The 27877-nt window shown below is 38.2% G+C and overlaps 1 protein-coding gene across 3 annotated transcripts in view; it reads left to right on the forward strand.

The window, feature by feature from the left end:
- The window catches only part of med23 (mediator complex subunit 23), a 121241-nt gene that overhangs the window by 22905 nt on the left and 70459 nt on the right, over positions 1 to 27877 (forward strand). For 2 of the 3 annotated variants that reach the window (XM_043683331.1, XM_043683338.1), the window contains exons 9-17: positions 2557 to 2669; positions 8205 to 8300; positions 8796 to 8813; positions 9545 to 9745; positions 17011 to 17154; positions 17250 to 17395; positions 19274 to 19519; positions 20087 to 20229; positions 25660 to 25834. In XM_043683331.1, the coding sequence (XP_043539266.1) occupies positions 2557 to 2669; positions 8205 to 8300; positions 8796 to 8813; positions 9545 to 9745; positions 17011 to 17154; positions 17250 to 17395; positions 19274 to 19519; positions 20087 to 20229; positions 25660 to 25834 (1282 nt within the window). The remainder of the gene's footprint in view (positions 1 to 2556; positions 2670 to 8204; positions 8301 to 8795; positions 8814 to 9544; positions 9746 to 17010; positions 17155 to 17249; positions 17396 to 19273; positions 19520 to 20086; positions 20230 to 25659; positions 25835 to 27877) is intronic. The other variant, XM_043683342.1, reaches the window with a different exon arrangement.

A 27877-nucleotide genomic window follows, 5' to 3' on the forward strand; every position in this document is an offset into this window, starting at 1 on the left:
GATATACCTTTCTGTACAAAGCCAAAATGCTGCCGATGCTGGAAACATGAAATTAAAACAATTAATTTTGGAAGCATCAATGGAGCTTATGGACTCTGTTAAGAGAGAGTCAATATTTCAAGTCAACGTTTTGTCAGAACCTTATTGTACATACAAAATGTTTGCCGAGGCCCTCTTTATGCATGGTATTTTAAGAAAATTTATGTTGTGCATTTAAATACAGGCATAAAATGTCCCGGTTTTAACTCCAATTATTGAGACATAAGCATTAGAGGGTCAGTTACGATTGTTTGTTTGAATATGGAAATGATGCATGGGCATTGGAAAGCATGCTATATAAATACCCACCTTCAGTAAGAAAAGGGGAAAATTTACCCATTTCGCCAGGGCAAATTCATGTAATATTTGTCTACTCTCAAACCACCCCCTTGTGTATACTGTTCATTCAGATCTGTCCTAAATATTGTGATTTTTCTTTTCATTAACAACCCTCAAGCTTTCTAAAGCTTTACTAGTACAAGAAAAATGCTAGGAATCTGAAATAAAACTGAATAGCCTGGCATATTAGCATCTGACAAATAAATGTTATGGTTTTACTCTAACCAATCTTAAAATTAAAACCGGGATCACAGAAAAGATTTAGCAGGTGTGACAATCTCTTTGGAGAGGAAGGTAGTATTGACATATGAGTCAATGTTGTTGCTTCAGTATTGGGAGTTGTTACAAGTGAACTGCTTATGAGGAGCAATGCAACCAGGGAAAGTGGGTTACGGAGAAAAATATTAAATGTCCCTGATTCAATGGAAGGCATATGTGGGTTACTTAGAAGTGATACTGTTGAGGACAAGGAAGCTCTACTAAGTATAGGATTAAAGGATGAATCTGACTCTGAGATCGCATGAGCACTTAAAGGAAAATAGCAAAGGAGAAATGAAATATCAAAAATTGAATAAGTAGAAGGGTAGAAAGCACAGGTTTTTGCCAGGGCTATGGACTCCGTTAGAAAAGAAGAGATTAGTAACCTTCTGGGAAGCGATGGTTTAGCTGTCATAATCATTTTTCTCACCATATGTAGTCTACTGATTGTTATTTTAGTTATTGAATAATTTGAACTCTGTAATGTACATAATGCTGCAAAATGCACATTTAATGTGTTTTAAAACTTCATGTTACACGATTTGACTTGAAATTTGAACTAAAGCAATCATTTAAAAATGCTGTTGCACTCTTGAGTCAAGACCATGATTTCTGTTGGAACAAGATTAGTGGTGGCAAATTAACTTGTACCACATTTGATAAGAGTAATTAAGTCGCCATTGTGATATCTTATTTCCCTTCCTCTGTTACTTTCTCACGTTGAACTAGATTATTTGCACTCTAGGTCTTTTTGACGGTGAGCTGAGATTCTGAGATATCCATCACAAAAGTTATATGCTGGGGCAATCTGAAATATTGCTGTTCAGATTTTCAACCTCAGTTTGTCTTTTACTGAAACCTTCATCCATGCCTCCAGATTCACAAATTCTCCTGCTACTTTGGCCAGCCTCCTATTCTCCATGAACTTCCAATTTAGCCAAAACGGCATCTTGTGTTTAAAAAAAAAACACTCAGAACTGCGGATGCTGGAAATCTGCAACAAAAACAGAAATTTCCAGAGAAACTCAGCAGGTCTGGCAGTGTCTGTAGAGAGATAGCAGAGTTAACATATCTGATCCAGTGGCCCTCCTTCAGAGATCTTGTACCTAATCTTGCTATAAGCCACATTCACCCATTGTGACTTGTTTGTAAAAGAAAGCCTTGCATTCAAATTCTGCCTCTTACAATCTCAGGAATCCTGAAATGCTTTATTACAATCAATAATGTGCATTTGAAATCTAATCATTATAGACTTCCAATCTTATAACATCTAATTTAAAATTCTCCTTGATGTTTAAATATAGCCAGCATCTTTAATTACCCATCCTCCCAGCCCTGTTGAATATTCCATTCCTATTACTGTCCCATCAGTACATAACCTTACCGTAGAAGCTATTGCTTAGACCCTACATTCTGAAATATTCTCTCATCATCTCCCACACCTTTCTCACCTTTAGGACACTAGGTAGTCCCATTTCCCTTAACTTACATCTTTCACTAAACTTGTAATTTCTCCAGAAGTTTCCGTTTTTGTTTGTTTCAGATCGTCAGCATTTGCAATTCTATATTTTTTAATCTCTCCTCCTTGACACAATATCCTTTTTTGGAATGTCTTTGCTTTGGAACATTTTTCCATCTTAAATGTAAATTGTCATTAAATCTTTTCATCAAATCAGTAAACAATAACTATCTTATTGATTAGTTACATATATATTTGTTCTTTCAAGGATTGCATTAGATTTTTAAGAGAAAATGGTGCCTGTATTCTAAATTTTAGAATTGTCATATTTTGACCTCGTTCCTTCATTGTTTTAAAAACTGGAATTATTAGTGTGGTATGGATAATGTAAAGATAAATGATAAATTTGAGCATTCTTGCTTTTCTTTCTCTTCTTTCTCTTTCCATGTGTTAATGACTAGGACGCTGTAGTCTTTTGCCAGTGGTGAACAATTCTGGTGCAATTTGTAATTCTTGGAAGCTGGATCCAACAACACTTCGCTTTCCTCTGAGAGGGCTCTTGCCTTATGACAAGGTAAACTTTACAGCTGTCTTAGATTCATATCTTTAAAGATTAGACATGTAGAAAGTTCACTCATGTTCAAAATCTTAATCTGGGTTTTGTAGTCAATGACAAAATAAGAGAGCACATTGTTGACCTCTTAAGGGTGTGTTAAGACACCTGGCGATTTCTGGTAGGAACAACTTTGGCAGTATTGACATACAACTGATTCAGTGTAGTTTCCTGGTGATTCCCAGCACTGGTGTTCGCAAACTGATCAAATAATATTTAATTTTTTGACAGGAAACTAAGAAATGAGATACATAAATAATCAAATTGCTTCTGAAGCAAAGTATTTAGTAAATATTGGGGCATGACATGTTAAGGTGGACATTGAAACAACTTTGACTCTTTTTAACAAAAAACCATAATGTTTCAAAACCAGATTAGCTATTTGACAACAATTGTTATCACTGAACAATTGCACCTCACCAAATGAATGTTTTGAGGTTTCTTGCCAGTGAGATGAAGTAAAAGATGTTGTCACCAGATAAGTTGAATTCACTAATTCCTAGCTTCAGCAGGTGGATGCACATTCTAATCCAGATCACAGCCTGTGATCTCACAGCATTGAGAGTCAACAGCATCAGGATTTTCACAATAGTTTGTATTTGTACTAAATCCTAATTTTGCAGTCACGTAGAAAGGAATAATAATAGTAAACTCTGTCTGTTACCTGATATATATCTTGCAAATTGCAGGCCGCTGTAACATATTTGAAAATTCTTAGAGCCATTGAATTAACTGTTTCACAGTAGTTTGTACATTTCTAACACTGTCTTGAAAGAAGAATTGGGTACTTGATTTTATTCTTGACTTAAATGAAACATTTTGTATGATATGGACCAGACCAACTCCTTCAAAATGTGTTAAGAAGATAGCCTAGACCCTAAGCTTTTCTTATTTTAAAAGTAAGTGTAAGGCTTTGCATTCCAGTTGAAATGCGATTGGTCAAATAATTGACTTCAAGCAAAACACATTTTGTTTTTACACATAGTTAAATGTAGACAAAATTAAAAGAATTGACCCAACTGTAACTCTCTCAAAATGCTTAGTGAAATAATATATATTTACCATTAATTAACTGTTCCAAGATGATAACATCCCAAAAACACGCCCTTGGCAAAGGCAAGTTCAGTAAAGTAGATTGTCTCACATGTAATTCTAGCAGCAGGAGGAGAGTCCCAGCTTTTAACTGTAACAGAGGCATAAGAGCTTCCCCATCCAACTTCAAGAAGCTAGCACCTGCAGAAAGCTAAAACTAAAAATCCTGCTTCTGTGGGAGCTTGACCCCACCCATTCAGGCTGCTTTTGTTGTTCCAACTTCTTAAAAAGCACACAAGTTCCCACAAGTTGTTTACCTCATTGACTTTGAGTAGGTTACTCGGTACCTGTATCTCAACCTTTCTTCATGGGGAAATAAAGGACAAAATACACCTCTTAAAGGCATAGAATCATTACATTTGTTTCAGGCAATCACTTCAATATAGTTCATGAACTTCAAGTTAAAAAGAAAAATCATTTGCAAGGTTATTCAATGGTACCTATTTGCACATGTTTAGCAAGTTAAATTTCTTGTTTTTGACATTTTTCTCTGAATCTTTACCGTTAAGAGTTCTCTTAATCTACAATCTTCATGCATGTATGTGAACTTTCTTATTTTTATGAAGGTTGTTTGAAATATGAAGGGAGCTTGTTCTGCCATACAAAAGTTGTTGTATATGTTTACTGGCATTTTTCATTAAAATAACAAGTAGAAGTGACTTATTTATTTCACTGGTCTCATCTTTCACTGTTGAGTAATTATGGAGGATTGACTGAATTAATTTATATTGTTCTCCCAATTTTTTTAATTCCACTCTTCATGCTATGTGGTTTTTATCAAGAACAGGTTAATAGAAATCTTATCATAACATTGAAATGGGAATATTTTTGAAGTAACACTACATAACAAAAATAGAAAATGTTGAAATAATACAGAGGAACCTCGATTATCCAAACAAAATAGTGCCTGCCAATTTCATTAGGATAATTGATTATTTGGATAATCAATTTTACCTTAAACAAGGGAAGCCGTAGTGATCTAACGCTGTGCTCTACCGGAGAATTTGTTCAAATCTATAATTTTAATGAGTCTGCTATTTAAGCAACCTGATCTTTGTATTCTGCAAGTTACAAGTTAAACTGAGAAGGACTTACCATCGCATAAATACTGTGTATGAAATCCCTGCATTAAACAAGGCCCTGAACAGCTTCTACAATCACAAGAGCATTTGTCAGTTTCCGGAAGCCCAGTGCCACAGTAGGAAGACAGAAGCACTGCCTCGCACATGCGTTTATGTTCTCGGCCATTTTTTCGTGAATGGCCTGGTAAAGTGACAGTAATACCCTGTACTGGAAAGCACTTACTTTTGCAAAGGGCTGTGTAACTAACCCTTACCTAAAAAAAAATCCACTCACTGATACTTGAGCTGCTTGTCTTTCTTTGTTTTTGCCAGCATTTTCACATGTTCTTCAGTACAGGTAAATCAAATACACTTACCTCTTTGTAACGGATAGTCGATATTCAGATAATCGAGGTTCTTGTGTATGCTTAACCTACAAATTATTTTTATTTTTGTGAGTTTAGAGAGGTGTTAAAGGTTGTAACTTTGGAAGTCTTGAATTGCATATTGACATCGTATGTTTTGTCATTATGCTCAAGCACTATTTAACACATTCTGAAATCTGATTTTGTTTGTGCAATTATTTTAAATGAGGTATCATTATTTATATAGTTTATTATACCTATAGTTATTATATAGGTATATATTTATTATATATACCATAAAATATTCTAAATCATCTATTAATTAATGCAAGGCAGTTACTGCTTGCACATGTCAATGACACAGCATATCATGTGGAGCTGTAAAATTAGTAAGTCTGTAGGATTTTTAACTTTTTTGAAGAGGATCTATTTCAAGTTGTTTGAGATAATGTACAACCAGGGAGCCTAATTTTGGATTCAGCTAGTATTAGTTTTTGAATTGTGCCACTTTGTTTGAAAATTCATTGAATTGTTATACAATATTGCTATGTTTTAGTTTTCTTCTCAGTTGCGTTTTTAAGTTTGTTAGAGACAAAAAGAACCTCATGCTGGAATCCACTTCCAAGCATCCAAGATGTCCACCTATTTTGAATGACATGCTTTTCTCTGTCATCCAGACAGTGCTCCACCGGACCTCATCCATTCCCCGCTCCACTGTTCTTAAAGCCCACCCCACCCCCAATGACAATAAGGACAGATTCCCCCTTGTCCTCACCTATCACGCCATCATCTCCGCATCCAATGCATCATTCTTAAACACCCGCCAACTCTAATTGGACCCCTCCACCAAGAACATCTACCCCTCTCCACTCCTCTATGCCTTCCGCAAGGACCGTTCTCTCTGCCAATCCTTGGTTCACGCCACCATCCCCACCAATCCACTGAAGCCACTGATACCTTCCCATGCAACTGTAAAAGATGCAAAAGCTACTGGGCCACCCCAACCACCACCAATCCTCTGACCATTCCTTCCAGCTACCAACCTGGATTCATTCCTCCCATTGACCAACCAGGTTGTACCCTCCACCTGTGCTCACCTATCCCTACCTCACCACTGCCCCCTTTCACCAAACACCCCCTCCAGTCTTTATCTGCAGCTCCCCTTACAACCACCCCCATTCCAGAAGAAGGGTTACACTGGAAGCATTGATGTCTCCACCTCCTGATGCTACCTGGCTTGCTATGTTCTTCCAGCCTCCTGCCTATCTATCTGGTTTGTGTACGTAACTACCACTAAGTACCATCTTGATCTCAGATTTCATCTTCTACATTGTCTTTTGCCTTTGTATGGTAGCATTTTTCTTTAGTTGCGCTGAACATTGAGGAAAATACCCAGCAGCTAAGTGTCAAATAGAAAATCTTTAGAAAATCTTAAGAAACTGTTGAAAATGCACAATGTATGCCAATAAGATGATTCAACACAAATTAGGCTGAAGCTAGAGAATTGCATCCAGTTCTGGTCACCACACTTTAGGATGGATGCATTAAAATGATGTAGTGGATATTTACCAAAAGAATTTGGAGCTATTTTATGAGAAACTTTGGGGGTATGTTGACTGGACATGTGGTCGGTAAGTATGTATTTAATATGCTGATGTTTATGGCTATTTAGAAATAGAATAGTTTCAAAATAGATTTTCATACCAAACAGGATTGGCATCCTGGTTTCTGGTCTGTATTGTGTGCCCCAGACCACAATTTGTATTGTCAGACTATAAATTTTGTGGGAGTTGAAAGTTTTTTTGAAAAATGTTTGCACATTTTGGATAAAAATTCAGTTCAGCAGGATTAGATTTGTAACGTTGAACAATTTCCAGGATCGGGATACAAGATTTTGTGTAACTAATGCAAAAGTTGGTTTCAAATCTACTGCTATCTAATTTTGCACGTGGTTGATTTTTGAGAATATTGAACCTTTTTGATACTTGATCATAAAAATCTCAAAACCATTAAGGGAAAAATTAAGACCAGTTTGTTTATTAAATATAGTTTAATGTTATTTGCACTTGCAAACCAATGAGATCATATGATTTTAATTTGCTTTTTAAGAAAACTATTGATGCAAAGCAGATATAAAAAGGCTTGTGTGTGCTTCCAGTGCAAATTATTACTGATGCCTTGAAATGTTTTATCATACAAAGGGATCTTGTTGAGGACTTGAATTAGGAAACCTCTTAGGATCAAGTTGAAAGGCAGGTATCCTGATCGAAATCGAAGTGTTTAACTTGACAATGGACCAATGTGATTCCATTCTGTATAATTCAGAATAGAAAACTTTGTCATAGATTTATATGGTTTCCACATGCTGAATGCTGTGAAAAGCAACAAAGATGGATGGCCCGATCCATTTAGTATACATTTCTCCAGAGAGACGTTTGTTTTGATGATTGTGTGAGCCACCTAAAATGCAACAGATATTTTTAAATGTCTGCCATCATGGGTGTAATTGAAATCAGTACAAACAGTGAATGAAAAGGACAAGCATTCAAATAGAATTAGTTTTCTGGTTAAAAGAGAGTACTTTTTTTTTCCTGAAGTAGGTTGCATTTGTCTGATCAAAACACCATCAAAGTTACCATTAAAAGAATCAAGATCCATGTACTGTTAGATATTTCAGTTTATCATGAATCACATAATTCATCATGTTTAATTACCTGTTCTAAACAATTTCAAAATCACATTTGACTCACTTTCAGAACCAAAGTAATATACTAAACTTGAAATGATAATGTTGTTCCTCTTTCTACAGATGCTGGCACAGCTGAATTTCTCTAGCATTTTGTTTGTTTTAGATTTCCAACATCACAGTATTTGGTTTTTATCAAAATTACATTAGTTGCTATAGAGTTTTGAGCATTTGTTTGAAATCCCCTTAAAAAAAATTAAGTGAATGTCAGTCTGTGTTTTATTTCTCTTAGGATCTTTTTGACCCACAGACTGCTCTGTTGAGATATGTTTTAGAACAACCTTACTCCAGGGATATGGTCTGCAACATGCTAGGTCTGAACAAGCAGGTACTGTATCTCCATGTATTTTATTATGGACCTAACTTCTAAATATAGTCTGCACTGTTCTTTTTCTCTTTTCTGTTGCTGTGGCTAAATAAGCAAATGAGTGTTCATCAAAAATAGCCAGAACATAAGTTAGCGTTAGTCTGTCTTATGATGGATTTTACTTTTGAGCTACTTGAAATAGATGGGGAAGATGTTTTGAAGCCTTCTAGTTTATATTGCCTTGTGGATGGGAATGGTAAAATGTTTAAATGCAGCATCTTGTGGAAAACTACAGTAGAATTAATGTAAAAAAATACATGATTTGAGTTTTATTTAAATTGCTTTAGCTATTAGGCCAGCCTCAAATATTAGAACTTGTACATTTTGGTTTTTGTGGGGCTTGACCTTTCTGGGGCAACCTGAGGCTGGCCTCATAGTCACTGTTATGTCTTTCTTTTTTTCTTCCTTTATTTTTGTTCTGTCCTGTCTTGTCCTGCCCATCCTACAATGCTCTAGACCTTGAACATTGCTCAGGTATGTTTACAATCTTACTGTTGTATTGTGACTAACGAGATGCTGACTGCTTGGTAGCAACTGATGCCATTTAGAGAATAAAAGTAGATCTGCATGCTGGTATACGTAGAGAATGCAGTGGTGTCTGTCGCTGTCTGCTACAGAATGTGTGATTGTTGCAATTCTTGCACTTAAGATTTTTATAGTCATCATGGAGAAGTTGTTTAGTAAATGTTCTGTTGTTGACCTGTGAAAAGTAGTTACACTGCCAATATAATGTGGAATCAAAAGATGTTTTCAAAGTAGCTGTAATTTTGTTAGGGTTCATAAGGCATGCTTTCAAAGAAAGTGCAATTTATTTTTTATTTCAGTTTCATCATCATAAATGGAAAGCATGCTAATTTTATATGTAGGTAGTAATAGAATGTAGGTTCTGAAGAAATATTAAACAAAATCATCTTCTAATTTGTTGACCAGAGCACTTGTGGTTATGTTTCTTGTTGGCCAAAGTTGAGACATTGAAAATACAAAACAAAACATGAGTTTTTGGACATGTAGATTTGGGAGAAGAGGGCAAACCGTTGCAGTGCTTGGCATCTTTTTTTTACGCTACATGCAAATTAGGTGCTTTCTGAAATACCTCATTGCAGTGTGTTTAGGTTAGCATTTCATGCTTTGTCAAGTTTCTTTTGCATAAGTAGTCAATTTTGTGTATTTAATGTTCATTTCTGTAATAAGTGTCTACTTTACAGCACAAACAGCGCTGTCCAGTTTTGGAAGATCAGCTTGTGGATTTAGTGGTTTATGCTATGGAACGCTCTGAAACAGAAGAAAAGTTTGATGATGGAGGCACCAGTCAGTTATTGTGGCAACACCTCTCGAGTCAGCTCATTTTCTTTGTCTTATTTCAATTTGCTAGTTTTCCACACATGGTGTTATCACTTCATCAGAAGGTATGTTTGGGATACAGAAATGCCAAGTTATAAATGTGTATAATTTCAGATTGCTTTATTACTCAGATTTTGCTCAATAACAGTATAAGTTGAATTTATGCAGCATTTTGCACCTTTCAATTTGTACATTAGCTGCAAATCCACATGGAGAATATATAACCTTGACAGATTCTTAACCTTGTATAGAAGTGCAGCAAAATTTTAACTGTTTATTTTGAATCAGTAAAGAAATAGTAATTTGCTTACCTTCAAGACTATGCATGGATGCTAATGGCAGAAAATAGCATTTAAATATGGCATTTGGAACTATCATGACTTTGCAAGATAAGAATAGAAGAGCTCCTAATAAAGAGAAAAAAAAACAAAGAATATTACAGCACAGGAACAGGCCCTTCGGCCTTCCAAGCCTGCGCCAATCCAGATCATCTATCTAAACCTGTCACCTATTTTCCAAAGATTTGTATCCTTTTGCTGCCTGCCCATTCATGTATCTGTTTAGATACATCTTAAATGACACTATCGTTCCCACCTCTACCACCTCCGCTGGCAATTCATTCCAAACTCCCACCACCCTCTGTGTAAAGAATTTCCCACGCATATGTCCCCGAAATGTTTCTGCTCTCACTTTGAACTCGTGACCCCTAGTAATTAAGTTCTGCACTCTGGGGAAAAAACTTCTTGCTATCCACCCTGTGGGTATATACCTCTCATGATTTTGTGGACCTCAATCAGGTCCCCCCTCAACCTCCATCTTTCTAATGAAAATAATCCTAATCCTATTCGACCTGTCTTCATCGCTAGCGCCCTCCATACCAGGCAACATCCTGGTAAACCTCCTCTGCACCCTCTCCAAAGCATCCACATCCTTTTGATAACATGGCAACCAGAACTGTACGCAGTATTCCAAATGCGACCGAACCAAAGTCCTATATAACTGTCACATGACCTGCCAACTTAATACCCTGTCCAATGAAGGAAAGCATGCCGTACGCTGCCTTGACCACTTTACTGACTTGCGTTGCCACCTTCAGTGAACAATGGACCTGAATACCCAGATCTCTCTCTGTCAATTTATCCCAGGACTTTTCCATTTACTATATAGTTAGCTCTTGAACTGGATCTTCCAAAATGCATCACCTTGCATTTGCCTGAATTGATCTCCATCTGCCATTTCTCTGCTCATCACTCCAATCTATCTATATTCTGCTGTATTCTCTGACAGTCCCCTTCGCTATCCGCTACTCCACCAATCTTAGTGTCATCTGCAAGCTTGCTAATCAGGCAACCAATACCTTCCTCCAAATCATTTATACAAATCATAAACAACAGTGATCCGAGCACAGATCCCTGTTGAACACAACTGGTCACAGGTCTGCATTTTAAGAAACTCCCTTCCACTACTTCTCTGTCTCCTGTTGCCCAGCCAATTCTCTATCCATCTAGCTAGAACACCCTGGACCCCAAGTGACTTCACCTTCTCCATCAGTCCATCAGCCTACCATGGGTAACCTTATCAAACGCTTTACTAAAGTCCATGTATATGACATCTGCAGCCCTTCCTCCATCAATCAACTTTGTCGTCACCTCAAAGAATTTCATTAGGTTTGTAAGACAATAACTTCCCTGCACAAAACCATGCTGCTCATTACTGATAAGCCAATTTCCTTCCAAATGTAAATAGATATTATCCCTCAGTATCTTCTCCAGCAGCTTCTCTACCACTGACGTCAGGCCCACCGGTTTATAATTACCTGGAGTACCCTGCTACTCTTAAACAAGGTGACAGCATTAGCAATTCTCCTGTCCTCCAGGACCTCACCTGTGTTCAAGGATGCTGCAAAGATATCTCTTAAGGCCACAGCTATTTCTTCTCTCGCTTCCCTCAGTACCCTGCGGTAGATCCCATCCGGACCTGTGGACTTGTCTACCTTAATGCCTTTTAGAATACTCAATACTTCCTCCCTCCGTATGCCGACTTGACCAAGAGAAATCAAGCATCTATCCCTAACCTCAACATACATCATGTCCCTCTCTTCTGAATACCGATACAAAGTACTCGTTAAGAATCTCTCACATTTTCTCTGACTCCACGCGTAACTTTCCTTCTTTGTCCTTGAGTGGGCCAACCCTTTCTCTAGTTACCCTTTTGGTCCTTATGTATGAAAAAAAGGCTTTAAGATTTTTCCTTAACCTGTTTGCTAAAGGTATTTCATGACCCCTTTTAGCCCTCTTAATTCCTCGTTTCAGTTTGGTGCTACTTTCCCAGTATTCTTCCAAAGCTTTGTCTGTCTTCAGTAGCCTAGACCTTATGTACACATCCTTTTTCGTCTTAGCTAGTCTCTCAATTTCATCTGTCATCCCTAACCTTGCCATTTCAATTCCTCATGTTCACAGGAACATATTTGTCCTGAACTCCAATCAACCTCTCTTTAAAAGCCTTCCACCTATCAAATGTGGATAGCTGCTCCCAATCTACATTCCCCAGCTCCTGCCGAATTTTGGTATAGTTGGCCTTGCCCCAATTTAGCACTCTTCCTTTAGGACCACTCTCATTTTTGTCCATGAGTATTCTAAAACTTATGGAATTGTGATCACTATTCCCAAAGTCATCCCCTACTGAAACATCAACCACCTGATCGGGCTCATTTCCCAACACGGACCAGTAAGGCCCGTTCCCGAGTTGTACTATTTATGTACTGTTCTAGAAATCCCTCCTGGATGTTCCTTACAAATTCTGCTCCACCTAGTCCTCTAACACTAAGTGAATCCCAGTCAATGTTGGGAAAATTAAAACTTCCTATCACCACCACCCTGTTGCTCCTACATCCTTCCATGTCTGTTTACATATTTGCACTCTATCTCACACTCGCTGTTGGGAGGCCTGTAGAACAGCCTCAACGTTGTTACCATACCCTTCCTATTTGAGCTCAGTCCATATTGCCTCACTTCCATAGTGCTCTCCTTCCGCATAGCTGTGGTATCTTCTGACCAGTAATGCTAGTCCTCCACCCCTTTTACCTCCCTCTCAATCCCGCCAGAAGCATTGAAAACCTGGAATGTTTGGCTGCCAATCATACCCTTCCCTCAACCAAGTCTCAGTAATAGCAATAACATCATGCTCCCAGCCCTAAGTTCATCCGCCTTACCTACTACACTTCTTGCATTAAAACAAATGCACCTAAGACCACCTGTCCCTTTGTATTCATCATCTGCTCCCTCCCTCCTCTTCCCCTTAGTCACGCTGACTTCATTATCTCATTCCTTACAGGCTTTAGTTACTGCTTCCTTACTGTCCTCTCATCTCATTGGTTCCCAACCCCCTGCCACATTAGTTTAAACCCTTCCCAACAGTGTTAGCAAAAGCGCCCCAAAGACATTGGTTCCAGTCCGGCCCAGGTGAAGACTGTCCAATTCGTAATAGTCTCACCTCCCCCAGAATTGGTCCCAATGTCCCAAAAATCTGTACTCCTCCCTCCTGTACCATCTCTCAAGCCATGCATCCTGCTTATTCTATCATTCCTACTCTGACTAGCGCATGGCACTGGTAGCAATCCTGAGATTACTACCTCTGAGGTCCTACTTTTTAACTTGGCTTCTAACTCCCTAAATTCTGTTTATAGGACCTCATCCTGATTTTCTACCTATATCATTTGTGCCTATATGGACCACGACAACTGACTGTTCACCCTCCCCCTTGAGAATGTTCTGCAGCCAATCCGGAGCTACCCTGATTCGTGCGCCAGGGAAGCAACATACCATTCGGGAGTCTCGTTTGCAACCACGGAATAGTCTATCTACTCCCCTTACAACTGAATCCCCTACAACTATAGCCCTGCCACTCTTTTTCCTGCTATTCTGAATAGCAGAGCCATCCATGGTGCCATGAACCTGGCTACTGCTGCCTTCCCCTGGTGAGCCATCTCCTCCAACAGTATCCAAAACGGTATACCTGTTTTGGAGGGAGATGACCACAGGGGACACCTGCACTGCTTTCCTGCTAGTTCTGCAGATACAGAGCAATTTCAGGTCAAGATAGATGAAGAAATCTCAGGGACTCTATTATATGCAGTGCTGGGTACCTAAGAAATAATAAGGAATGTAATTGTATTGAGCATATGTCATGGATCGTTGAAAAGTAAAAAGAAATTTAAGAGATTTGAGAGTATGTTGGGATAGCAACTTTAATTCTGGGAAGATGTTTTAGGCCAGAATAAAAATGGCATTTGAAGTCAAAAAGGAGAATGTTTCTTAGGATGTATCCAGAATCTGTTTTAAATCAGTAGGCCTGATTTTTATCTCTAAGTGAATGTGTAATGAGTGAATTTAAATTTTGCTCAGTATGTTGAGTATCCAACAAGAACATAGGCAATATTTGATTTGGATCTGAGTATTAAAGCCTGAAGGGTAAGTGACTTTATGGTTAATGTTTGGAAACTTGTGACTTGAACGTATTAGATTTGCTTTAGAGATTTTTTAAAAGAAGTGTTGGACTGAAAGCCAATTAATTCACTTTTTCACCATAATAACGGGCTGACAGTTGAGAATGGTGGTTCAAAAAATGAGTAATGCACAAGACGATCACATCATGTTTGATTTATAGGGTGAAATACTGTACCTGGAGAAAGAGGTCATGAGAATGCAACTGAATTTTACAAAAAAAATTGAAGTTTCTATAGACCTAATATGGTGAAGTAGTGCAAGTGAAACAAATGAGAAATATGGAAATTATCGATGGGAAATGACAGACAACATTAAGGTTAAAAAAAAAACAGTGGGATGATTTTTATGAGCACAAGTGAGAGAGTAATCAAGCAAGGTCTGGTCTGCTTAGAGATGGAAAGCATTTTGTATTTCAGAGATGGTCACTGACAGTGTTCTCAAATATTTTGATCCACCTTTATAAGGCAATAGAAAAGTGAGATTGTCAAAGCAGGGTATAGGAGAGCATATTTGAGCTAAGTGTTGAAATGGATATCTAATTCCAAACATTAAACTAAGATTACAAAAGTCACTCTGATTAACGTTTGGTAACTGGAATTGTGACAAAGTTGGAATATTGCAAAAGCACTATCTGTTCAGTAAAGGGTAAATAAGTCAGAAAATCATAGGCTAATTACTGATTTGCTTGCCAGTGAACTTTTGAGTCAAAAGAATATAGTACAAGTAAATGCCTGAGTCAAACAGAGGCATTCATTTTGGGTTTATAAAGGACAAGACTTGCTTAAGTAACTTTTTCTTGTGAACAGATTGCAGTATGAGGAGCATGTAACTTTGGACAGTACGGTATACTGCGCTTCTCGAATATTCTCTTTATGCAATCTTGCTTTTAAGAATGATCTGCAATAGTACCTGTTTTCGCAAATCCGAAGAGGATTTTCGCTTTTGCGAAAAATGGCGGTATTTTATCCTATATAAATCACGCACCTTTGCTTTACGCAATTTTCAGCTTATGAAACGTTTCCTGGGAGCGCTCTACTTTCGAATAGTGGGGGCTACCTGTACTGGGCATCACTTATAGGCATTAGGAAAATTGATGAATTGTATGTAATATTTGAGGGGATAGGCTTTCTTGCATGGATAGGTAAATTCGTTAACAGTTATATCTCGGGTACAGCTAGATCTAACATTAGTAATTAGATTGAAAAAGGGGAGAGAAAATTCAAAAAGGTTTAATATGTGACTTAGTGCAAAAAAGGATATGATGTTTTAGTGATTAGGTCACATTCAAATGTTGAATCCAGTTCTGGGCATCCCAGTATTAAACATCGACATGATACAGTACAAATTCTCTAGCACTTATGTAAATGGCAGCCCTTGTGATCTTTTAACTTCTTTGTGACTCAGCCTCCTCTTGGGATCATTGTTCACATTCTGTCAAGAAGGGTAGCTCAAATTTTCTTTTTCAGCATGAATCCCTGAATTCGTCCTTGGGTATAGAAACACAGAAAGCTAGCGCGTGGACACAGCTAATAATCTAGAATGCTAATGGAATGTTGGCCATTATTTCAAGGAAATTGGAGTATTCGAATAAGGGAGTCTGACTGCAACTGTACAAGGTGCTGGTGAGACCACATCTGGAGTACTGTAAGCAGTTTTGGTCCCCTCAGAGTCAGAGATGTAGAGCATGGAAGCAGACCCTTCGGTCCAATTCGTCCATGTTGACCAGATATCCTAATCTAATCTAGTCCCATTTGCCAGCATTTGGCCTATATCCCTCTAAACCCTTGCTATTCATTTACCCATCCAGATGCCTTTTAAATATTGTAATTGTACCAGCCTCCACCACTTCCTCTGGCAGCTCATTCCATATGTGCACCACCCTCTGCGTGGAAAAGTTCCCCTTTATGTCCCTTTTAAATTTTTCGGCTCTCACTCTAAACCTCTGCCCTCTAGTTCTGGACTCCACCCCAGGGAAAAGACCTTGCCTATTTATCCTATCCATGCCCCTCATGATTTTATAAGCTTTTATAAGGTCATCCTCCGTCTCCAAAGCTCCAGGGAAAACAACCCCAGCTGATTCAGCCTCTCCCTATAGCCCAAATCTTCCAACTCTGGCAGCATCTCCATTTAAGGAGAGAGATTATTTCATTGGAGGCATTTTAGAGGAGGTTCACTTGGATGATCTTGAATATGAAGGGATTGTCTTATGAACAAAGATTAAACAGATTGGGACTGTACTCACTGGAGTTAAGAATGAGAGATGATCTGATTGAAATATACAAAGTTTTTAGGGGCTCAACAAGATAAAAGCTGAAAGGATTTTCCCCTCATGGGAATGTCTAGGACCATAAGACATAGTCTCAGAATAAAGGGGTACCAATTTAAGACTGCGATGCGAAATTTCTTCTGTCAGAGCACCATGAGTCTTTGGAATTCCTTGCCACACAAAGCTGTGGGAGACAGGGTCCTTGTGTGTATAGGGGGCTGAAATAGATGGCTTATTGATCATTTGGGATTTCAAGGATTATGGAGAAGGGGCAGGAAGTGGATGTGAGGACATCAAATCAGCCATGATTCTCTTGAATGGCAGAGCAGGCTTGAGGGGCCAAATGACCTACTTCTGTTTGTATTTCAACGGTCTTACTTGAATTCTCATCTCCACTCTCTTCATCCTCATTTCACGCATTTATTACTGTTCTGTAATGTCTCTTGCTTTTTCTTAAATAAAAACCCTTGCTGTAGAAGTCCTCCTTTCCAGCTCCGAATTGTTTGTTGTCTGTAATGCTAAGCAATCCTTTTACAACTTTGTTGTCTTTATCTTACAGCTGGCAGGCCGAGGTCTAATAAAAGGGCGAGACCATCTGATGTGGGTTTTGTTGCAGTTCATCTCTGGGAGTATCCAGAAGAATGCATTAGCTGATTTCCTCCCAGTAATGAAGCTGTTTGATCTGCTGTATCCAGAGAAAGAAGTAGGATTTATATATCAATTCCATCATTTTGCATTTAAATGCAAAAGGAAGAGCATTTGTAGAGTCTAATATGCTTATTTTTTCTTTGTTTCCAGTGCATTCCTGTACCTGACATAAGCAAACCACAGTCTACTCATGCGTTTGCCATGACTTGTATCTGGATTCATCTCAATAGGAAGGCACAAAATGATAACTCTAAACTGCAGATACCCATCCCTCATTCTCTCAAGCTCCACCATGAGTAAGCTTTTTAAATGTAAAGATCCAGTAGTTGGTATGTCTGTGAGTAGCTTAGGGTCACATTCTTTTTTAAATTTAATTTAATTTGTGCATGACAATTAGAGGTGATGTAAGTTTTTCCAAATGATGTAGTGGGCAAATGCAGTTCTCTAGTGGTGGCTGTTTGAATACCATCAAAAGGAATAGAAATAAAATTGGTGAAAAGGTTTTGTTCATTCTTGAGATTGTTAAATGTATAGCACTACCATTGGGACACTAATTTGAGTCAGTATTTACTGTGGAAAAGGATATGGAAGATATAGACTGTAGGGAAATAGATGGTGACATCTTGCAGAGTGTCCAGATTACAGAGGAGGAAGTGCTGGATGTCTTGAAACGAGTAAAGGTAGATAAATCCCCAGGACCTGATCAGGTGTACCCAAGAACTCTGTGGGAAGCTAGAGAAGTGATTGCTGGGCCTCTTGCTGAGATATTTGTATTATCGCTAGTCACAGGTGAGGTGACGGAAGACTGGAGGTTGGCTAACGTGGTGCCACTGTTTAAGAAGGGTGGTAAGGACAAGCCAGGGAACTATAGACCATTGAGCCTGACCTCGGTGGTGGGCAAGTTGTTGGAGGGAATCCTGAGAGACAGGATGTACATGTATTTGGAAAGGCAAGGACTGATTAGGGATACTCAACATGGCTTTGTGCGGGGGAATCATGTCTCACAAACATGATTGAGTTTTTTGAAGAAGTAACAAAGGGAAGTGTAGTGGACAGCGAAGAGAGTTACCTCCGATTACAACAGGATCTTGATCAGATGGGCCATGGGCTGAGAAGTGACAGATGGAGTTTAATTCAGATAAATGCGAGGTGCTGCATTTTGGGAAAACAAATCTTAGCAGGACTTATACACTTAGTGGTAAGGACCTCAGGAGTGTTGCTGAACAAAGAGACCTTGGAGTGCAGATTCATAGCTCCTTGAAAGTGGAGTCGCAGGTAGATAGGATAGTGAAGAAGGGATTTGGTATGCGTTCCTTTATTGGTCAGAGTATTGAGTACAGGAATTGGGACATCATGTGGCGGCTGTACAGGACATTGGTTAGGCCAATGTTGGAATATTGTGTGCAATTCTGGTCTCCTTCCTGTTGGAACGATGTTGTGAAACTTGAATGGGTTCAGAAAAGATTTACAAGGATGTTGCCAGGGTTGGAAGATTTGAGCTATAGGGAGAGTCTGAACAGGCAGGGGCTGTTTTCTCTGGACCATTGGAGGCTAAGGGGTGACCTTTATAGAGGTTTACAAAATTATGAGGGGCATGGATAGGATAAATAGGAAAAGTCTTCTCCCTGGTGTCGGGGAGTCCAGAACTGGAGGGCCTAGGTTTAGGGTGAGAGGGGAAAGATATAAAAGAGAACTAAGGGGCATCTTTTTCACATAGAGGGTGGTACGGGTATGGAATGAGCTGTCAGAGGAAGTAGTGGAGGCTTGTACAATTATAACATTTAAGAGGCATTTTGATAGGTATATGAATAGGAAGGATTTGGAGGGATATGGTCCGGGTGCTGGCAGATGGAACTAGATTGGGTTGGGCTACATGGTTGGTGTGGATGGGTTGGACCGAAGGGTCTGTTTCCATGCTGTTTCTATGACTCTAGTACCCTAAAAAAAATTGTTTTTAAAAGTTAAAAATGTGTAAACACAAAACATTAACATCTGAAGGAAGTAAACCTCTTGTTTCATCACCATTCTTGAAGACAGAAAAATGATAGTAAGTTAAAGAAAATACGTTTTAGAAGAAGTTCTCGTGAAAAAATCCTGTCATATATTAATAAAAATCAAATATTTGCATTTTATTAATAATGTAGCAAAATTATTAACTATTATTTTCAATACAGATTTTTACAACAAAGTTTGAGAAACAAGAGTCTACAGATGAACGATTACAAGATTGCCTTGCTGTGTAATGCATATTCTACTAATTCTGAATGTTTTACATTACCTATGGGAGTATTGGTTGAAACAATATATGGGAATGGCAGCTTGAGGATATCCCTTCCTGGAACAAACTGCACGGCTTCAGGATCTATTACCCCGCTACCAATGAACTTATTAGATTCACTAACCGTTCATGCCAAAATGAGGTAATCGCAGGAATTCAAGTTTGCTGAACGACATAGTATTTTTTTGTGAACCTTTTACTTTACTGTCATCAGTCATTTATCAAGTAAATACTAAAATGCCCTACAGTCAAAATAAAATTGCATCATTTGATTACTGATTTATAGTATCACATTAGGTTCAAATAAATATAAAATGCTGAAAGCACAAATAACTCTTGAGGCATAAATTGCAGTAATGTCCGGTTCAGGTCACCATATTTTTCCCATTAAAAATTAATTTACTCGAGGTCCCAGTTAATTGGCCTTAGTGTCATTAATAAGTTTTTTTCTTTGACTCAAAATGAGTTAATTTCGTTTTTAAATTATCATAATACTGCCTATAAATTTTGACAATAATATTGCAATAACTATTATTTCCACACCATTCTGTTTTTTTTAGGATGAATTTCAGTCTGCACTGTATGCTGGAAGTCCCAATTGCTTATTTGAATCAATATAACTACAATGAATAAATGAAGCACATTAATGCAGTTCTATAATATATAATGATTCTTGAACATTTATTGATTTAAATATTCTGTATTTCAGCCTCATTCACAGTATAGCTACAAGAGTGATCAAACTAGCCCATGCCAAATCAAGCCTAGCTTTGGCTCCTGCGCTGGTAGAAACTTATAGCCGTCTTCTAGTTTATATGGAGATTGAATCTCTTGGAATTAAAGGTTTTATCAGTAAGTGTGCTATTTCTGGATGAATGTGTTAAGAACTACCACAAACATTGTTTTTTTTTTCCCCTGACTCTGATTTAATTTATGAATGATGTATTTCTGAAGGCATATTTGAGTTGAATAATAGATGAAATGGAAAACCTCAGACAAATGGAATATTTGCCAGATTTCAAAAAGTTACCAATAAGCCTTGCGTATTTGAATGGTTTCTGATGTACCCCTTTAATAATAATAATAATGATAATTACATTCTTGGGGTTGGTGGCATAAAATAGTTTCACCCTTTTAGTATCCTACATCAAGCTAATGCGGAAAAAAAATCTAGTTTCTTGCTCTACATGCTGGCAGTCTTCTATCTTATAGAATGATGATTTGCACCATGATGGCCACTTCTTTGTTTTGCTTTCCCTGGCATGACTGAGGAATCCCACTCTGGCATGATAACCTCCGATATACTTGTTGCAGAGGAAGACAGTAGCCTTATAAATGCATGATTCATTGGACTTTGTTTTCACTGGGCCCACTTATCAGCCGGCTGAACTTTTCATTCTGCTCGCTTCTTCCAAAGAGTCGCCCTGCAGAGATTATGGCTGTTGATGATTATCTCCTGGTTGTCACTGTCAATTCCCTTCAGCTTTATATTTCACTTGCCATACCCTTAGCAGAGGTATGGATGCCCCCCAGGAGGTTTGGCCCAACTGCCAATTCACTCCACAGGAGACCTTTGGATGTACAGCTGTCGTTTATTCAATGAATGTGGCTGAGCCAATGCAACCGTCATTGGTTTTGCAAATGTATGCAGCTGGTATTGGTACAGTCCAGATCCCCAAATTGGTAGTGGTGAGAAGTGCCAAGGATATATGCGAGACAGCAAAGGGCTAGCAGTTTAGTCTTTTTGCCAGCCTAGCAAATACTGTGCAGAAATCTGCACTGTAGAGGAGTGCACTCAGGACGCAGGATTCTGAATCTCACTGAGACAAAACAACTGCAGCTTTAGTGTTGGTTGTGTTGACTTCAGTATAAATTTCAGATTACTGATGATTGTGGTGCTAGGATATGTCAAACTATCAACAACCTCCAGCATCATTTTGTCGCTGTGATCAGTGCTAGTATAGCAACATCATGGGCAACAGCATTTATTATCTAAAGATTATCAGACTAAACTGCATTAGTTGTGAAGCACACCATCTATTTGCTATTGCATGTCCGTTACATAGAATGTGCAGCAACAATAGTGTAGAGTAACAATTGACGAGTTGGTTCACCTTTGTCTTGGATGTTAGACAGGCAGGGCTGAATGGCTGTCCATTAGTTTCATGTATAATTAAATGTCTTCTGTAGGTGATCTGGAGGGGTATAACAGCAACCAAGAGAAAAATACTCAAGTGTATCAGTGCCAGCACAGATCCCTGTTTGAACCCAAAGTAGACGCTAAACGATTCCAATGTTGTCTTTTCATAGCTGATGTTATCCACATATGATGTCATGAACAAAGGTGGTCACGTTGAGCTGCTTTGATGGGCAGCCAATTCTTAGTTTAAATAGATTACCTGTGCTTCTTTGTGAGATTCATGAAGGCTTTTCCTATAGCAGTAACCCTTTATTTTCTCTGACTTACAAACTGAGGAAATTGTTATTTGTGGCTTTTCCAGTTCTAAAAAACACACAGGGATCCTTAGGTGCTTCTGTTTAGTTAGTTAGTTAGGATATACGGTCTTAGAAGAGCACCACATGTAAAGTAATTACCTACGCTTCCCTGCAAAGAGATTTGTCTAGTCATTGCAATAATGATAATTACCCTTGTTCGTTACAAGATCACAATCTTTGCATATCACATCCTGTGGCACTTCCTCCCCCCCTTCAAAAACACCATCAGAGCAGAAACGTTTGTGTGAATGCTGCATCTGTGACTAATTCTGGTGGTAGAGCATGAGCACCTGGAGTTTTTCCCATGGCAAGTGAGTCAGTACATCTCCACTTTAGGCTTGTTTTCCAGCTCTTTCTTTTGTCCAGAGTTTCCTCTGTGACTCTATTCTCCCTAGAGTATAACTCTATAACCACTCTCAGTCAGTACATTTATGGATTTAGTCAATCCCTCTGAAGTGAATATCTTTAGCATCGTTACAGATCAAATGGCTGCTTGAACATCTCAGTGTGTTCAAGAAAATTTTCTTTATCAATATGTGGATGGTTCTCCTAGAGAAGGAGCAAAACAATATCTTTTGGGCATGAGGGCAGAACAGGTGATGGAAGTACAAGTGGGGGAGCACTTTGAGTCTAGAAATCATAATTCTGTTAGTTTCAAAATGGTTACAGAAAAGGATAAGCTTTCCATAAAGGTTCTGGTTTTTAATTGGAGTAAAGCAAATTTTAATGGTATCAATCAAAAACTCCCAAAAGTTAATTGGAGTAGACTGTTTGCAGGTAAAAGGATGTCTCACAAGTGGGAAGCATTCAAGGTTGTGATGGCGAGAGTTCAGAGGCATTTTGTTCCTGTTAGAGTGAAGCATGAGGCTGGTAAGATTAAGTAACAATGGATGATTAAAATATTGATGTTCTCGTCAAGAATAAAAGAGAATCTTATTTCAGATATAGACAACTTGGTTCACTTGAATCTCTTAATCAACATAAGTAGCATTCTTGAGAGAGAAATCAGAAAAGCAAAGGGGGGATATGAGATAACATTTGCTGATAAGATTAAGGATAATGTAAAGAAATTCTACAAATATGTTAAGAGCAAGAGGGTAACTAGAGAGAGGGTAAGGCCTCTTTAAAAAATCAAGGAGGTTGTCATTGTCTTGAACCCCAGAAGATATAATAAGTGAATATTTAGTCAGTTTTTGCTGTGGAGAAAAAAAATGGAGTCCAGAGAATGCAGAGAAATAAGCTTTAATGTTTTAAAAACAGTTCACATTACAGAAGAGGAAATTTGGGAGGTTTTAGAGAATATCAAGTGGATAAATCTCTGGGTCTTGATCTAATGTATCATGCAACACTGTGGGAAGTAAGGAAGGAAATTATGAAACTCCCTTGCAGAAATATCTGGATCATCTATAACTATGGGTGAGGTGCCTGATGACTAAATGTTTGCTATTGTTTTACCTTTGTTTAAGAAAGGTTGTAAGGAGAAACCAAAGAACTATAGACTTGTAAATCTGACTTCGGTTATTGGTAAATTGTTGGAGGTGATTATCAGAGATGGAATTTATGGACATTTAGAGAAATAAATATTGATTAGGATAGTCCATGTGGTTTTCTGTGAGGAAACCAGTGTCTGTCAAACTTGATTGAGGTTTTGAGGAAGTTACCAAAAAGGTGGTTTTATGGAATAAGCAGTAGATATTGTTTATTTGGATTTTAGTATTGCCTTTGACAAGATTCTGCCTGGTAGACTAATTAGTAAAGTTAGGTCACATAGGATTCAGGGTGAGCTTGCCAATTGGATACATCATTGGTTTAATGGCAGAAGACAGGTAATGGTGGTGGGTTGCATTTTGGACTGGAGGCCCATCACCAGCAGTGTTCCACAGGGATCAGTTCTGGGTGCTCTTTTGTTTGTCATTTATATAAATGATTAGGATGAGAACATAGAAGGCATGGTTAGTAAGCTTGTGGATGAGATTAAAATTGGTGACACAGTAGACAGTAAAAAGGTTTTCTAAGATTGCAAAGGATCTTGATCAAATGGATTAATGGGCTGAAAAATGGCAGCTGGTGTTCAATCTGGATAAATGAGGGCTTATACAATTAATTGTAAGACCTTGGGTAGTGTTATAGAACAGGGACCTGGAGTGCAGATACGTAATTCTTTTAAAGCTTGTGTCACATACAGGCAGGTGGTTAAAAAGGCATTTGGCTCTTTGCCTTTATTGATTAATCCTTTGAGTATGGGTGTTGGGACATTATGTTAAGGCTGGACAGGACATTAGTGAGGCCTGTTCTGGAATACTGTCCATTTCTGGTCACCCAGTTATAGGAAGGATATTATCAAGCTGGAAAGGGTTCAGAAGAGATTTACTAGGATGTTGCCAGGTATGGAAGATTTGAGTTATAAAGAAAGGCTGGATAGGCCTTTTTTACTGGAGCATAGGAGAGGTGACCCTATAGAAGTTTATAAAATAATGAGGGGCATAGATAAAATTAATGGTCTTTTCCCTAAGATAATTTTAAGACGGGGGGTCACATTTTTAAGGTGAGAGGAGAGTGTTTTTAAAAAAGGCGTAAGCAAATTTATTTCAGAGGGTGGTTCACGTGTGGAATGAACTTCCTGAAGAAGTGGTGGATGCAGCTACACTTACAACTTTTAAAAGATATTTGAATGCATACATGAATAGGAAAGGTTTGGAGGGATATGGGCCTGGAGCAGGCAGATGGTACGAGTTTAGTTTGGGATTATGTTTGGCCTCTTTAGACTGAAGGGTCTGTTTCCGTGCTGTTTGACTCTATAGAAGTAACACAGTATTGCAGATGCTAGAAAGCTGAAAACATGCAAAATGTTGAAAATAATCCAGTCTGGCCTGCATCTGAGTAGAGAGATACTAAGATAGTGCTTCAAATGTTGAACCTCTCTTCAGAACTGCTGGAAGTGTCACGCCAATGTCTTAGTTTTTTTTCAAGGGCAGTTTGATCTGCTTTATTCAAAGCAAAAGAAAGTCAGCTTTTAGTCTGTGATCTGATTAGTGCTGAAAGAATTTAATCCAATTTGGAATGTCCAAAAAGCTTTTCTCCATACATGGAGGTTCCGTAATTTATGTTCAAATCCAGCCCAGTTTGACAATTCAAACATGCAATAAATTCAGGATTGATTGCTTTCAGAAATGTAAAGTTTGCATTGGTCAAGTGGAGTTCTCCATCCAAAATCAGAAAAGCTGTAGATATACTGAAGGTACTTTCTCAAAATGTAATCTTGTTCTGTTTCCTACAATAACTTGCTAAACACTAAAAAGGATGGTTTTATTAAAGTTTCCTATTATAAAACACACTGCTTCTAAATTGTTGATTTTTAGATTATTCTTGTAACTAAATGCACTCATTTTTACAATTAATACAGATAACATTTCCAAAGCAGAATTCCTACTTGAAAAATTGTTGAATTGTACTCAAATATGCTGTCTCATGAGGAAAGAATTTAGCTGTTTTGGAATAAGACCTGAGGAAAGCTAGCATAAATTTTGTGAACAAAGTCAGAAGTCATGACACCAGGCTATAGTCCAACAGGTTTATTTGAAATCACAAGCTTTTGAAGCATTGATCATTTTGTCAGGCGCTTCACCTGATGTAGCAGTGCTCCAAAAACTGATGATTTCAAATAAACCCTGTTGGACTAAACATGGTGTTGTGTGTCTTCTGACTTTGTCCACCGCATTCCAACACTGGCACCTTCACATCGTCAATTTGTGAAGAAGACTAAATTTTATTTTTCATTTTTTTTAGGCCAGCTTTTACCAAATGTTTTCAAATCACACGCTTGGGGAATCCTACACACTCTGCTGGAGATGTTCAGCTATCGCATGCATCATATCCAGCCTCACTACAGAGTCCAGCTGTTAAGCCATCTCCATTCATTGGCAGCTGTACCACAGACTAATCAGAATCAACTTCACTTGTGGTAAGTCATTTTTAACCTTTCATGTATGAATCTGGCTTGCTACTTCAAAGCTGATTTTAAACTGGAGCATTAGTGTAGTAAAGGTGAGAATCCTGTAAGCTTTTAAAATGTGCCATCAGTTTGCTGAGCTTTGAGTAGTGTAAGTTGCAGGAGTTCAGTTAGTTCACTTAGTTGGTTTGCAAGGCAGAGTAACTCTAACAGGATGGATTCAGTTCCCACATTGACTAAGGTTCCATGAAGGTTTGTGCTTCTCCAATTCTACCTTTACCTGAGCTATGGTAATCCTTGGGTTAAACAACCATCAGTTTTCTCTCTCGAATGAAAGAGCAACCCTTTGGTCTGCGAAGACTATGAGAACTTTACCTTTGGGGGTTCGGTTAGCTAAGTTGGCTGATTTATGATGCAGAGTTCAATCCCTGCCATAGGGATTGAACTGAGGTTGCCATAAAAGACAGTATTTCTCAACATCTCCACTTACCAGAGATGTGGTGACCCCAAATGAGAGAGCAGCCCAATGAGAGAACATCCCAGACAAAGGTGACTTACTTTTTTTTAGTGTAAGGTACACCATGGAAGAAGGTCTTTGGAAATTGATCAAAGCTACCTTCTGAGCTGGAGCAATGCTAATTCGACATTGCCTTTTCCCAGATACTGTATTCTATACACAATGTTTGAGAAGTAGATGTAGTTGGCTTTCAAATTACATAATATCAGCTTCAGTAGGCACTTGTGATAAATTGTTCCAAATTTGAATAATTGTTTGGTTGAAACTTGGCTTCTTCTGAATTATTCTCTTTCCATGCCACCTTGTAACCAACTCCCTAATTAGTGGAAACAACCTTTTGGCAATTTACCATAAAACAATTTATCATAATTTTGAAATCCTTGTTAAATCTTACAAACAAAATCTAGGTAAGAGGATGAAAGCTTTCCAATTCTTACTGTTTCTAAATGCACTGAATGAAGTGCAGGTTTCTCGTTATCAAATCATGCTTAGTATATTTTGTCTGGATCCCTGATGTAATGAAAGCATTTGAAGTATATAAGTTACCTCGCTGAGCATGAAGGTTTGTTTTCAGCAGTTTCATCACCAAAATAGGTAACATCAGTGAGAGTCTCTGGTGAAGCACTGGTGCTATGTCCTGCCTCTCTCTTTCTAGGTTTTGATTTCTTAAGATGGGTGATGTCATTTCAGGTTCTTTTGTTTTCCAAGGGAAAGTAGATAGAGTCTAAATCGACATCACCCACCTTAAGAAACCAAGACCTATAGATAGAGAGACGGAACGTACCACCACACTTCACCAGAGATTCTCAGCGATGATGTTACCTAGTATGGTGACGAAACATCTGAAAGCAAACCTTTAAGCTCAGTGAGCTAACTTAGATACTTATCATCAACCTGAGCTGTAAATCTTTTCAAAAATCGCTAGCATTTGAAGTGTTAAAATAAAATATAATTTCATACTTTCATTATTAGCTTTCTAATTGTAACACTCCAGGCCTGTAAGCTGCAGTTAATTTTCAAATAAACCTTGTAATTCAATAATTATTTTATTTTAAATAATAATCCAAATAAAGTTCATGCATGAAATAATGTACATTAGCTGTTATTTTTTGATTTAAAGAAAATTGCGATTACTTAATACTTCTAAATGAAAGGAACCTTCAGTTGTTGTTTGCAATTTTTACATATCACCTCATATTTTGAGGGGACTGTTTGTTTTTGTTTTTAAAAAAGATTGATTGATAGTTTAAGGCCAGGTAGGGAAATTGTTTGATGAGGGAAGAGCAGTAGATGTGATCTATATGGATTTCAGTAAGGCGTTCGACAAGGTTCCCCATGGGAGACTGATTAGCAAGCTTAGATCTCATGGAATACAGGGAGAACTAGCCATTTGGATACAGAATTGGCTCAAAGGTAGAAGACAGAGGGTGGTGGTGGAGGGTTGTCTTTCAGACTGGAGGCCTGTGACCAGTGGTGTGCCACAAGGATCGGTGCTGGGTCCTCTACTTTTTGTCATTTACATAAATGATTTGGATGCG

Source organism: Chiloscyllium plagiosum, chromosome 3 (assembly GCF_004010195.1).
Source record: "Chiloscyllium plagiosum isolate BGI_BamShark_2017 chromosome 3, ASM401019v2, whole genome shotgun sequence".
In the NCBI taxonomy this organism is placed as follows: Eukaryota; Metazoa; Chordata; class Chondrichthyes; order Orectolobiformes; family Hemiscylliidae; genus Chiloscyllium; species Chiloscyllium plagiosum.